At 47.7% G+C, this 14,728-nt stretch overlaps 1 protein-coding gene across 4 annotated transcripts in view; it reads left to right on the top strand.

Moving 5' to 3' along the window:
• LLGL2 (LLGL scribble cell polarity complex component 2) overlaps nt 1–14,728 on the top strand; it is a 1,008,116-nt gene that overhangs the window by 841,762 nt on the left and 151,626 nt on the right. For all 4 annotated transcript variants that reach the window (XM_086930752.1, XM_086930755.1, XM_086930754.1 and 1 more), the window contains exon 21: nt 4,483–4,636. In XM_086930752.1, the coding sequence (XP_086786878.1) occupies nt 4,483–4,636 (154 nt within the window). The remainder of the gene's footprint in view (nt 1–4,482; nt 4,637–14,728) is intronic.

Raw genomic sequence — 14,728 nt, 5'->3', positions numbered from 1 at the left:
AGTTGATTTGGTCCTTGCTGTGCTGTGTGTTTTATGGCCCCTCTAGTCCTCCTTGCTGAGATTGTGGTTTTGTTGGCTGCTGGTCGACCCTTTGTTGACTGTGTTTTTTCCTTCAATTATCTGCACAGATTGGACCTGAGATTAGGCCTTCTGTTTTTCTCTTGGGCTGCTTGGCAAGCCTTCTTCGGGGTTTTTTCCCTGTGGTTCTTTTGGTTGTCCTCTGCTGTGGAAGTTTCTTCCAAAGAGGGTTCCCATGTTTTGGGACTAAACATACCCTATGTGGGGTAGTGGTAGCTGTTATATAGCTTGTGCTGTGCTGGGGAGTTGTTGTCGACTCGGGCCTCTGCTCTCCGTGGTGTTTTAGTATGTTGCAGATGCTTCTTTTTGTGTGTGCGGACCCCTCGTGGTGGTGTGTCCAGGCCTTTCCTCGCCTTTATGCTGCTGTCCTGGAGGCTGGGGCAGTATGTGTTCCCCTTTTTTCAGGTGTATCCTGTCCGGTCTTCCTAGGGGCCCCCGGGCTGTTCTTCCTGCTTCCGGCTGCTTCTTGCTGCCGACACCGCTCTGTCTGGTCTGTGACCTTCCGACTATGGTGGGTTTGCCTTTTTTTCCCTAGTTTCCTTGGGCCCTCAAGGTTTTTCTTCTCCCTCTTCCTTGCCTGGCATTGGCTGGAGGTTCTGTTGCCTTGGAAGGACGTGGGGTGCTTCGGCGTCCCCTGGCCTTGCCCTTGTTCCTCTGTTGAGTGTGAAAGGGCTTCCTCTTTCTTCTTTTCTTCTTCCCGCACCCTTTCTGGGGATGGTGGTGTTCTGCTTGTGGGGATTCCCCTTGCCTGGGAGGACGGGGCACATCGCCCTGTCCGTTGGACTGGTCCCCTTGGGACCCTCTGTTCTGTCCAGGCTGGTGGGGTCCTTTCGCAGACCCTCCTTCCCCTTGGGTATGGCTAGGGTATCTATTCTACGTTGAGGAATCTGCGGCTAGTAGTCTCTATCAGGTGTACGAGTTACTTACCTTCGGTAAAAATGTATCTGGTAGAGACGATTCTAGCCACAGATTCCTTCACGGCCCGCCCTTCCTACCCGTTCTGCGAGGACCTTTAGCTTGGTCTTCTGCATTCGACTTCCAGTGGATGGCTATGTTTCTATAAGTGCAATCTTCGCTCTTTTGACAGGATGGTTTTCGTCTTGTTTCTTCCTCCTCTTTGGCAATGTAGAGGATGGGTCTATAGGTACTCCTGTGCCTCTCTGCCCTGGTTGCTTCAGTGTTGGAGCTTGCCTTCCTCTCGTCCCTCCCCTTCCTCCCTCTTGTATCTAGGGTCCTGGCCCCTCTGCTACCCTTTGTATTAGGGTTAACTGGCTGTGTCTTGCCCTTCTTTCCTTGGGGGATTGTCGCACTCTGTGCTAGCGTTGCCTTGGAGGGTTGTCGTTCCCTGTTTGTCCTGGGACTGGTTCCCCTTTGTTGTTCTTGGTTGGGGTTATAATCCTGCTACATTTTCTAATGACATTTTGCATGCGTTCCTTGTCTCAAGGGGGAGAACTGTCTACATTCTGGCAGGGTGGCAGTTCAGGGCTGGGCTCTGTTCTTATTCTTTATTCTTTTCTCTGCCTTTGGGTACTGCAGTATCTGGCACTTTTCCTTATGGCGTTGTTCCTCACCATTCCCTTTTTCCAAATGTCGTACTATTCCCACACTGTTCCCATGTTCCTACAGTTTGTCTGGTGGCTCCGCGTTGTGGCGTGGAAAAGTTATCGGAAGAAAACTGACGTAGGCGCGCCGGAGTGGGACTTAAGTGACCTCGCTGACGTCACGTGCGCGGACGACGCCTGGGCGGATTATCGCGATGCCGTCGCCCTGGCGCGCAGGGATGCTGTGACCAAAAGTTTTCCGGATCCAGTGTCACGCCTGAGGATAATTCTACGTTAAGCAATCTGCGGCTAGAATTGTCTCTACCAAGTACATCATTACCGAAGTTAAGTAACTCATACTTTGGGACCCCCCTTTTTTCTCGGCCCCCACTTGACTAATCACTCCGAAACTTTCACGGCAGGAGCTGACCAGAGCGGGCTACTAGTTTTGAAAATTTCGTGAAGATACGTCAACCGGCACCAACGTTATTGGGAAAAGAAAAAATGCTTTTTGAATAGAAACGAGGTCTTAACTATAACTACCTACTGGCGACCACCAGTTGGTAATATATACCTTCCATTTACTTATGTATCGATATATTAATTACTTTTCTTCTAATTGAGCATATACAATGCACTACCCTATTTCTCACCCTATACCATTCTCAATATATCCTCTACCTCAACTCTCTGACCCAAACCCCATACCACTACTATGATCCCCAAAATAACCCTTTCTAGACTCTTCTATCCTTGCATCATCTCATATCTCTTACTATTCAGATCTACCAAACAAGCCTTTCTAAACCATTCTCTCTCCACCTCCTCTTTACTCATCCCAATCCCTCTCCTACTGCTATGAACTCCCCCCCCACCCCAAAAAAATTCTAGACCCTTCCCTCTTCTATCCCTCCTCCCTCTTCTATCCCTCTACTATTCATTTTCAATCCAAATGGCAGACTAACATGTCCACCACACAAATTAATTCCCACTAATCCTGTTTGGGTTCTGGAGTAGGGTGCTGCTCACCGAAAAGCGTTTCAACTCCTCATCATAGGTAGCAAGCACTATATAAATGCAAACGGTTTCCTTCTTCTATCCCTCCACTATCCTTCTCAAACCAAATAACAGACTAACATATCCACCGCTCAAGTTACTTCATATTTCACCATACTAATTCACCATTAATCCTTTATGGGTTCCGGAGTAGCGTGCTACTCGCCAAAAATGCACTTCAACACCTCATCAGGGGTAGCAAGCACTATATAAATGCAAACATTTTCCCTCTTTTATCCCCCCACTATCCTTCTCACCCCAAAGAACCGACTAACCTATTGAACACTCAAATTACTTTCATATTTCACTATACTAATTCACCACTAATCCTTTATGGGTTCCGGAATAGCGTGCTACATCGCCAACAAAGCGCTTCAACACCTCATCAGGGGTTGCAAGCGCTATATAAATGTAAATCCTTTCTCTCTTCTATCCCTCCACTATATTTTTCAATCCAAATAACTGACTATTATATCCACTACTCAAATTACTTTCTGATTTCACTATACCAATTCACTACTAATCCTTCATGGGTTCTGGAGTAGCGTGCTAGTCGCCGAAAAAGCAATTCAACGGGTAGGGGGTAGGAAGTGCTATATAAATGCAATTATAGTACCATTCAATACTGTACTGACAAGACCACGCCCTTCAGCAAATCTGACGAGCCCTTGGTAGCCTTTGCAAAACTCCACAAACAGTGGCATAACAACTTGAGCTCCTCCCCCTTACAAAGTACTTGGAGGGGGACTCCCCCCCCCCCCCCCAACCCTCCGGACCCAGTCAGGAGCTCTGATCTGCTGTCCGTGCACAATGCCCAAGTGGGCCCCCTGGTGCTTGGGACCCCCGCGCTGTGGAGCCTGCTGCCTTATTGTTACTCCACTGCCCACTTGTTACTCCACTGCCCACAAGGGCTATCCCATCATGGCACAGCTAGTTGGGTAGTCCAGGGCATCATCTTCTTTCACAAAGCTTTAATAACCCCACTTTCTAACCCCTAAAAAGGCCAAACTTTTGCCTTTCTGTTTAATATCCTAATAGCTGACATATGCAAAGAAGCCACCTGGTTAACCTCAGTGTGGCTATCTTAGCCAATCAGCGGCTATGGTTGGCCAGATAGTATTAAGAACCTTGTTCTAGACATCTGCACCATCCATGACTAACCCACCAGTCTAGAGGTTTCTGCTTTACTGTCTATGCATAGTATGTGTGTTTACAGCCAAGTGGTACAGACCGAAAATTTTACTTATTCTGTAAACATTTGTTCTTAGTGTTTAGTGCTGTAGACTCTCATTCACCCACCATTTTCCCCAGTACCCAGTGTTTGCTACAGATCCCTTCTCTTACATGTTGGACAGTACATGGTGGATTCACATGCTACATTCTTTCACTCACTACTCCATACATGCTCTCAGTTACTGTGTGAAAAACAATCAAACATGGAGTCGGAGCCCATGCACATTATCCTCAAAGGAAGGAGTTCCACTGCATTCCATGACTCAAGAGTTCTTCGAAGAAACGCAACTTGCAAACGTCCGAGCCCAACACTAGATGAAAGAAGTATGCAGAGTATGTGATACTGCAACACGTTGTTACAAACACATACTAATACAGTTCGTAAAATGTTTTTGTGTATATATATATATATGTATATGTGTGTGTGTACATATATATTTATATGTATAGAGTCAATGCACCGACTGCATTGACTAGCTATGCCTTCAAAATAACATTGAAGCCTTTTCAATTGCTTATGTTGCCAATGCAGTGTCCTCATGTCCATTCTATATTTTCTTTCTTATTTTGTTAGGCTTTTATCTAATTTCGCCTTCAGAGTTTGAAAGATTCTCTCTCTCCACAAAGTGGTTAGTGGAGCCACGCTGTCTAGTAGAAATGCCAGAAGCCACCAGTAACCGTCGCACCCGGCGTCGATCTACCCCTGAAAGGAGTTCAACTGCATCCAGGTGAGTGTGCAGAAGACCAACTGTTTTGTAATGGAGAAGCAAATCCTTTAGTGATCCCTTTTCTGCCTACAGGAGGGTAACCAAGCTTATCTAGTTTGTAACGCAAATATCATTCAGTAGACATTACAATTGTGTTTAGTTCATCTCGCGTAGGTTTCTAGGGAATGAATTTCTGAAAAATAAGTATCATATTATCAAGCCAACATAAAAATGTATAAACATCTGGCGGCACCTTCCTGTCTCCCTTATTGGCAGAGCAGTTCTATTAAAAATGATGGCCCTCCCAAATCTATTATACGCAATGTAGAACACCCCATATATGATATACCAGAAGTTTTCTTTTGGCCAGTCGAGTCTGAGCAGCGAAAGCTGTTGTAGGGAGGGGGGGGGGAGACGGGGCAGGGTGGTAGGCCCAGGATCGCGCTTAAAAAGCTTCAGCGAGGGATTTACGAGGGGGGGCTGCCTGTCCCTGATATTAGGAAATACTACTGTCCCTCACAAATTATTAACATCAATGGATGGGTCTATTCACCGCTCGAGGTGCTGGCACATCGGGTTGACCAATTAGCAATGGCAAAGGTAGTTACCTGGCTGAGCTTCTTTACAGGACGAAGAAGGGCAACATGTCCCTCCCGATTCATACACAGACAGTGGTCATGGCATGGGGAAAGACAACTAAAATGACTGGCTGGAAGGCTAAACTCCTGGAGCAGACACCACTGTGGGAGGAAGATTACCTGGGTGAAATGCAGCGCCTGGAGGGCTTCAAAAGATGGAGCCTTATAGGCATCGACCTGCTGAAGGACGTCTGGAAGGGAGGGAAAATGATTGAATTTGGTAACCTACGGGTGAATTTTCAGATGGGGAGGGAGAGTATCATAGATATCGGCAATTACAACACGCACTACATTGCCTTTTGAAGGAAGGGGATCTGTTACCAGAATACACACCACTCGAGGACAGACTTCTCCAGGATCCCATGATAGACAGAGCTATATCCCTCACATACAGGAAGCTAGTGAACAACTCCCCAGAGTGCATGGGTCCCTTAAGGGAGGCCAGGGAGACTAATGTGGGTCTACTCGAGGATGATGGCTGGGCTGAAGCCTTGCAGAGTCCCAGAGAAATAGCTATTAAGGCACGTTTTAGGGTAATCCAGCTCCGTATTTTGCATAGATCCTATGCTACAAGAATGGTGCAGTACCGTATTGGGAATTGTGTGTCTGAGGAGTGTGTATGGGGCTGTGGTGAGAAGGGGTCATTCTTCCACATACTGTGGTCTTGGCCCAAAATTCAAATATACTGAAAGGGTGTGGTCCGGGTGATGACAACAGTGGTGGGTGCACAGGTCGTGACCGAGGCAAGGTGGCACATCCTAGGAGTGACGGGCAAGATTGTCGGGCCGAAAATGGGCCAAGACCTGGCTTGCCTTGGCGGGAGGAGTGGCTAAAAGAAACATTACCCGGGCATGGTGTGCAGGGGAGGTACAGTCACTGGAATCCTAGAAGAAAGATTTAGACTGGTTCCATTGGGTGGAACAATCAATGTACCAGAGCAGGGGCTGCCCACGCAAATGAGAAAAGATATGGGGAGCATGGGCAAAATCTAGAAGTTAAGGGATAGTGCCATGAGGAGCGACTCAATGATTTCTAGAGACTGTGCAGTTAGTCGTTCCCTGGATCGTAATGGTTGTAACAGCGGCCTAATGGAAAATCTAATATGTGAAACTTAATGTATACACTGTACATGTCAATACACCAAACATACGCATTGGATTGTGTTTACTTGAAGCATATGTTTATTGATTAACAAAAAAGGATTTGTAAAAAATGCATAAACATCACTTTATACAAAATTCCAGGTACAAGGATATGGCCTCCATACACCCTTACAATTCATTTTTGTTAAAGCAACATAAATAAACCACAGACTTAAATGATTAACTTCTTGCAAAGTTCCAAAATCTGTTTATAAAATTTGCCTTCTTTTATTGTTTTTACATAACATTTTGATCTGAAAAAGACTTCTAGCCACAGGTTTCTTACTTAGAATATTGCCTGGTGTGAAACTGGATCCGGAAATCTTTTAGCAATTCCCGTAGATGACATTGTCCGTGCTGGAATTGATGTGCCCATGCAGGAATTGATGTGCCCATGCCTACATAGGCGCCTCCACTGCATACTTCCAACAGAACATTACCCATCCCTCCTAGAGCCCACCCCACTAGGAAGAAAGGAGCATCTATGGCTTTCCTTGAGAATATTCCTAGGGCTGTAATTTGTAAGTCAGCGACATGGTCCATATAACATACTTTTACAAAACATTATTGTATGGATGTACTGGCCCGCCAACAAGCCAACGTTGGCCAGGCAGTTCTACGCTCACTTTTTCAAATCACTGCAATTTCCACAGGCTAGCTACCGCATGATGGAAGCACTGCTTCCATCCTGAAACTTTCCGCCTCTGGAAAACCAACCAACTTGCTGAGGCATTGGGAAAGACTCTTCCCGACTTTGACCACGGCAGTAGTGAAGTTTGGAGTTCCAACTTCAACAAATGGATTACTGACGCGGTGAATGAGCTGGTCCCGCTTGAACCAAAGAAATCCAGCAAACGGCTCGTCACTGCTCAATGGTACACAGCCGAGGTAAAAACTGTTAAGATTAAGTGTTGTCGCGCAGAACAAAGCTGGAGCTCTGACTACAGCCTCAAGAAAAAACTAGAATACTCAAAAAGCTTACAAGAGTATAAATCTACAATAATCCAGGCGAAGGCCGCCTACTTCACAGAAAAAATCCAAAAATCAGCTAATTCCTCCAGGGAACTTTTTAAAACTGTGGCCCATCTAACAAAAGCTCCACGAGACACAGTATTCAACCCTGATCAGAGCTTCGTCGAATGAATGGCCACCGTCTTTCAAAAGAAGGTACAATCAGTGTATGATGAACTTAGCTCCACGGTATCCATCATACCCCATAACAATGTTGGACCTACCAACATGACTTCCCCCCGCTTTTCCAGTTTCTCTGTACTTGAAAAAAAGCAAGTACATGACTTACTAATTCAGATAAAATCCGGCTCTCCGTTGGACCCATGCCCCCCCTATGTGCTACATCAAATCCCTGAGATCATTGCAAATTCACTAACTTCTTTGCTCAATAAAATCATCTCTCTAGGAGAATTTCCAAAAAATTGGAAAATGGCCTGCATCAGGCCTATTCTTAAAAAAGAATCCCTGGATCCTTCTGAATACAAACATTATCCGCCCATTTCCTGTCTGCCATTACCATCAAAAATCCTAGAAAAAGCCATAAACCAGGAAATAATGCTGCATGTGGAGGAAAAGAAGCTACTTGATCCGTCACAGCATGGCTTCCGACCACTACATTCCACGGAATCTGCCCTCATCATGGCGACTGAAAAAATTAGCAAAACCATGGACGAAGGTGGGCGATCGGCCCTGATACTTTTAGACCTCACAGCGGCCTTCGACACTGTTATTCACGCCGTCCTATTAAAAAGACTTACATCCTTAGGCTTCACCGGCTCTGCCCTGGCCCTCATTGCCTCCTTCCTAACCACCCGCACCAATCAAGTGATCTGGAATGGACTGCAATCCGCTGAATTCTCTCTCCCGGGCGGTGTTCCACAAGGTTCGGCACTGTCTCCAACTCTTTTTAACCTTTACATCACCCCCCTAGCTGCCCTGATTAGATCTCATGGACTACAACTGGTGTTGTACGCCGACGACACACAGATTGTTGTGTCCATCTCTCAGTCCATTGACGCCACAGCAGAACGATTCAGGAATTGCCTCTCTCAGGTTAAGAACTGGATGAGCAACAACTTCCTAAGACTTAATACGGATAAAACCGAAGTTATCGAGTTTGGCAACAAAGCTTCCATGTGGAATGACCTATGGTGGCCCCCTGAAGCAGGAACCTGCCTCTTCCCGTAGACAAGGTTAGAAACCTCGGCTTCCCCTTAGACAAGGAACTCTCCTGTAAAGCCCAGGTGAACCAGGTGACTTCAGCCTGTTTTCACAATATCAAACTGATTAGGAAAGTTCTTCCCTATAACCCAGACACACTCAGGAAAACGGTAATGGGAGCCCTGGTGTTATCCCGCATTGACTACTGCAATTCCCTCTACCTGGGAGCAGGAGAAAAACAGCTGTCTAAACTTCAGGCGATCCAAAATGCGGCGGCCAGGGCCTTACTGAACATCCCCAGACGCCACCCCACGTCTAAAGCTATTCGGGAGCTACACTGGCTCCCGGTTAGACGCCGCATTCAATTTAAAGCTCTCTGCCTTGTCCACAGATCTATTCACGGCAAAGGACCCGACGACTTCAACAACCTACTGGCTCGATACATTCCTCCACGCGCATTGAGGTCATCCACCCTCAACCTAATCTGCCAACCCAGAATAATCAAAGCCCCCTGGGGGGGAAGGTCCTTCTCCTACCAGGCGGCAAAAATCTGGAACTCGCTACCCCCAGCACTTCGTGCCCAAAAATCCAAAATGATTTTTAGAAAAGACCTAAAAACATGGCTCTTTGTCTAGACCTATCTGCCTCTCTGCCTCCCTATCATCTGTATCTGTTTAGCGCCAAGACGCTGCGGCATTCGTGCGCTCTATAAATATTTCAGTCAGTTTATGCACAGCATGTGTATGTAGAGCCACCCATGCCTCGAACGGAAAATGTTACTTACCCTGTAAGCATCTGTTTGTGGCGTGTAGTGCTGTAGATTCACATGCGTCCACCCTCCTCCCCGGATGTCTGTGCCTTTTGCGGTCAGATTGATATATTTTAGTTTCCTCTTTTCTTTGCATGTACATTTCTCTATACAGCGCTTTGCTTTACATTCCATCCTCACCCGCCGGGCGGAAAAACAATATACCAAAGGAATTGATGAACATGCACATTACCAGCAAATGGAGGAGTCACAATACCTTGTGAATCAAAAGACTTTCTTTGAAGAAAAAAAACTTGCACTCATCCAGGCCCAACACTAGATGGCAGTATTATACACAGTATGTGAATCTACAGCAGTACATGCATGAACAGATGCTTTTAGGTTAAGTAAAATTTTCCTTATTATTCCGCCAGCCTGGCACTGCCATCTGTGAACACTGCATGCTTATTGGGCCATTATTCCCATACTGTTTGGATACAGTTGCAGAAGTGCTACCTATGGTCCCAGATGAAGCCCGGCCATTCAGTCCAAAGCTATTCCCGATAGACGAAACTTAGCACGGTTCACAATACAATGAGGATTGGATCCGACTCACTTGGCAGAGCTGTTGCTTCTCCTTTGACGCTGAGATGGCACGCCTGGTTGAGGAATACTGGCGTTTCGGGGCATGTCCAAACCTCGCATATAGACATGCGCTTACAAATTAACCCGTTGCTTCAATGACAAGGCAGATATCAGCCGTGTCCTTTCCCACCTAGCCACCACGACCAGCAGGCTCAGTCCTTTCATGACCATGGACACGGCTCTCACATGCCTTGTGGGGTCCAAAGCCAGGCATCCACCCAATCCAAGGCCCCCGCTAGCTCACCATGCAGCAGCCACGCAGTCAAAGCCTCTTTAGTTTGCCCTCAATCCATCATGGGCACCCGGCTGGCAGCTGAATCTGTCTGCATCAGTAGAGGGACACAACATCAGACAAAAGGGTGCTTCAGATTGTCCCATGGGATTATGCCCTCCCATTCCATTAAATCCTGCCGCCACTCCCTCCATCCCCAGGACGGCTGACAGGGGACCATTTTGTGCTCCTGCAACAAAATATACTGGCCCTTCTGGCCAAAGGCACCATTGAGAGGGTATCAGCATCATACGTAGGTTGTAGTTGCTATTCCTGCTTCTTTCTGGCACCAAAGAAGGAGGGAAGCCTTCAACTACTGCTTGAAAATGAAAATATGCAAGATGCTGACCCAGGCTCTGGTCTTATTTACCCTCAACTATGGAGACTTGATGGTAGTGGTGCACGTGCAGGACGCTGTATTTCATATTCATTTCCTGTTTGCTCACAGACTTTACCTGTTTCATGTGTAGTTCACTGTGCTCCAGTTTGCCTTTACTAGTTACCACAGGTGTTCACCAAGGCGCTGGCGTAGTTGCAGCACATCTGCAGAGGTTAGGATTTCCAGTCTTCCCCTACCATAAAAAATGTTGGATGCGGGCTCACCCCAGGCAGTGGTTTACCACTTCTAGACTATGGCAAACCTCCTGCATTTGTTGGAGTTCACTATCAATGTGCCGAAGTCCCACCTGGTTCTCTCTCGGACTCTCCCTTTTATCAGAAATGTTCTGGATACAGTGCAGTTTTTGGCTTATCCTCGAACGGTGAGTCCAGGATATTTGTGCTATGATTCTGATGCATCAGCCTCTATCCTGGACTTCGGCGAGACGGACTCTGAGACTGCTTGGTCTCAACGCCTCCTGCATCATGTTGGTAAAACATCCCCATTGGGACATGCAGGCTCTACAGACCCAGTGGGCACAGCATCAGAGCAATCTCTCCTTCCTAGTCCAGATTTCAGAGGGAACTGCAAAAGACCTACAGTGGAGTATAAAGGAGCGCAATTGGATCAACTGCAGATCTGTCTCTCTCGCTCCGACACAGAGCTCACAGTGGTGACAGATGTGCCACTTTTGGGTTTGGGGTGGTCTGGGAGAGGTGGAGATCAGAGACATCTGGTCTCCAGGGAAGTCTCCGCTCCAATCCGCCTATTGGAACTGAGAGCAGTCTATCTGGCATTGAAAGCCTGTCTTCCTTCAATCAAGGGAAGGCTAGTTCTGGTGTTCACAGACAACACCACCGCCATGTGGTACTGCAACATACAGGGTGGGGTGGAGTCATGGGCACTATGTCAAGAGGTTCTACGTCTCTGGACTTGACTGGAACTTCCGGACATATTCTGGGTGGTTCAAAATCTGGCATGCTCTTTGAACATCAGAACAGACTAACTCAGCAGTTGATGCCTAGCGAATCACGAATGGTGTCTTGATCCAGAGGTAGTGCAAGGCCTCTTCCGAGATTGGGGAGAACCATGGTTAGATCTGTTGGCCACTGCTGAGAACAGGCAATATCAGCACTTCTGCAAGTTGGTGATTCTAAGGCGGCTCTCACTTTTGCAGTTTGCCTTGAATTGGGCTCCAGACTCCTATATGCCTATCCGTCGTTGAGTAGTGAGACCTTTTCATGTCGGGCAGAACATCACCCTGCTTACCTTTTTTCCCCTCCTCATCATTCTTAAAAACAGGAAAGACTCCATTGCCTAAATCCAAAAAGAGTGTTTCTGATCGATACATCTGCCAGTGGATTCCTCACCTTGTGATCCCCCTTGCGTCAGCAACATTCGGAAATTCTTTTTGTAGCTTCGCGCCAACGTGGACTTGGATGTCATAGAGACACGGCATCGCTCGCGACTCCGCTGACGTCACCGACGCCTACAATAGGCCCACGCCGGCGTGATGACATCAGTTCCCTTTTTTCCGCGTCGTCGCTAACGGTTTCGGGATACTCAGTAGCTTTTGGTAACTCTGTTACTATTTTTCCTTATTTTCTTGTTCTCTTGCCTCTTTGTCTCCCTAAAATGTCGACAAAGAAGACCGGTTTTAAGCACTGCAGGGAGTGCGGGAAGATGATGTCCATTACCGATCCGCACCAAGACTGTACTTGGTGTTTAAGCTCCGACCACGACGGATGTTCATCGTGCCGAAAAATCTACCCAAAGGCCCGGCGAGAGAGGGAAACCAAACTTCTTGTAGCGAAGCTGAAAGCCGACAAAGGTAGGAAGACTTCAAGATCCCGCTCGAGGAGGACGAGGTCGAGGTCGAAGTCAAGATCAAGATCTTGAGAGGCATCGGCTTCAAAGTCCTCGTCGGAACATGCTTCGAGGTCGCATAAGAAGCACAAGAGAAGGAGGCATTAGTCTTGACGTCATCAGGTGAGAAGTCGGGCTCGAAGTCGAGGTCGCCCATGAAGGTTCGATCGAAGGTGATCCTGCCGCAAGAGAATTCGGATCAGGAAGGTGAGGCCTCGCATTCGGAGTCACAAGTTCATTCTCCGGCTCCGGCTTATAATCCAACTCCGATGCCGCCTCCGGCTCAAGGAGGAGGAGGAGGAGGAGGAAGTCCCTGTGGAGGAAGAAGAATCGGCGCCTGAAGAAGAGCCGGATTCGAACCTACCTCGAGATCGGTCTGAGGGTATTCATCCAACTTTTCTTGCACCAGGCCAGGACCCATCAGCGTTCCTGAACGCTATGTATGGCGTATTCTAGAGGTCATGGTACCCCTCTGGTGCACCTTCGGGCACCTTCGGGTCCCATGGGTCCTCTGGCATTTAATTTGGGTGTTCCACACTCTTATGCCCCGGTACCATTCATGCCGTTTATGCCAGCCCCGATGCCGCCGTGGCAGTACCCGGCTCCGCCGAGGTCGACACCGGCACGGCCGAAGTCGACGACTCCGATACCGGCGTCGCCCGCTCCAAGCAGACCTGTGGAGCATCCATCTGGTCCAACTCCGTCGGAGTCGATGGTGGATCCGGCTGCTAGGCGTGTAAAAGAGAGGTCCAGGAGGGAAGCACATCGCCTCTTGGAGGAACGAAGGTACATCGAGTCTCATCCAGACTTGGAGGAAGGTGAGCTGGATGAGGATTGCTTCGAAGAGCTGGCTGATGCAAGTGGCCTAGATTTTTCCCCAGAGTGGGAATTACCATCAGGTCCAGATGCGCCTTCAAAGGATGTCCAGCCAGATCATGTGGTAATGAGGAAGGCAGCAGGACATTTAGATTTAACATTACCACCTGTTGAATTTAAGTCAAATCTGCGTACGGAAGTACTCCATTCACCAAGCTCACCAGTGGAGCCGTTACTCCCATTTAATGAGGCTTTAACTGAACCCATTATGGAGGGGTGGAAAAAGCCTCTTTCTGCACCTGCTGTTTCAAAAAGTGTGGCGAGGTGATATAGGGTGGCACCGGAAGCCCCTGCCTTTTTAACATCTCACCCTTCTCCTGAAAGCCTGGTAATTCAGTCTGCGTGCTCTAAGAAGTCAGTTGGTGCTTTTCCCCAGGTGCCTGGTGACAAGGAGGCCAAGAAGCAAGATCAAGTGGCCAAGAAGACATTCTCTTCCGCAAGTATGGCATAAAAGTCAACAAATGCCACTTGTCTCATGGGGAGGTATGTGCACGCACTTATGGACTCAATGCGCACGTTGGTTCCTAAAATTCCGGATGACAGCAGGGCGGACTTTGAGGAGGTGTTTTCTGATACTCAAGCAGCAGCACTTCAAGTTATCCAAAGCGGTCTAGATACTGCTGATTCTGTGGCACGGATCATGGGCCCTGCGGTAGCCACAAGAAGATCAGCGTGGCTAAAATCCTCGGATTTTTCAGCAGACGTGCAGGCAGCACTGTTGGATCTGCCATTTGATGGAGTTGGACTCTTTGGCAAAAAGGCAGATACAGCCTTAGAGAGGTTTAAAGACAGCAGAGCAACTGCTAAATCTCTTGGTCTTCAAGTAAGTGGTTCAACGACCAGGAAGTTCAGAGGATTTGGACGCTCTTCATTTCGGACCTATAGACAAGGTCAGCAGCAGCAACAAAATACCTTGTATAGGTCATACAGGGGAAAGCAAAGGTCTCGTCCTCGAGGACGTCAAGCCTCTTCCTCCTCCCTCTCCTCCAACCCCCCAGCCACAGAAAAGCAGCCCTAGATCCGCCATTCAGGATCATGTGGGTCCGGTGGGGGGTCGGCTTACCTACTTTTCTACGGGATTGGGAATCGGTTACATCAGATCTTTGGGTTCTCAATCTCGTAGAAAATGAAATGAAATTGGATTTGTAAAGCGCATGGCTGCCCAGAAGCGTCCCAGCGCTGCCTAACAAATAACAGAAAACTCAAAAGGAACAGGAAGTTTTTTTGAAAATGGGTATGCCCTTCCCTTTCGGGAATTCCCTCCCAATTACCCTCCTTGCCAAGGTTATTGCACAGAGGAACATCTGTTACTTCTACAGGAGGAAGTACAGACTCTGTTAAGAAAGGGTGCGATAGAGGTGGTCCCAGAGCAGGAA

Source organism: Lissotriton vulgaris, chromosome 7 (assembly GCF_964263255.1).
Source record: "Lissotriton vulgaris chromosome 7, aLisVul1.2, whole genome shotgun sequence".
Classification (NCBI taxonomy): domain Eukaryota; kingdom Metazoa; phylum Chordata; class Amphibia; order Caudata; family Salamandridae; genus Lissotriton; species Lissotriton vulgaris.
This window is presented reverse-complemented; position numbering and strand designations above follow the sequence as displayed.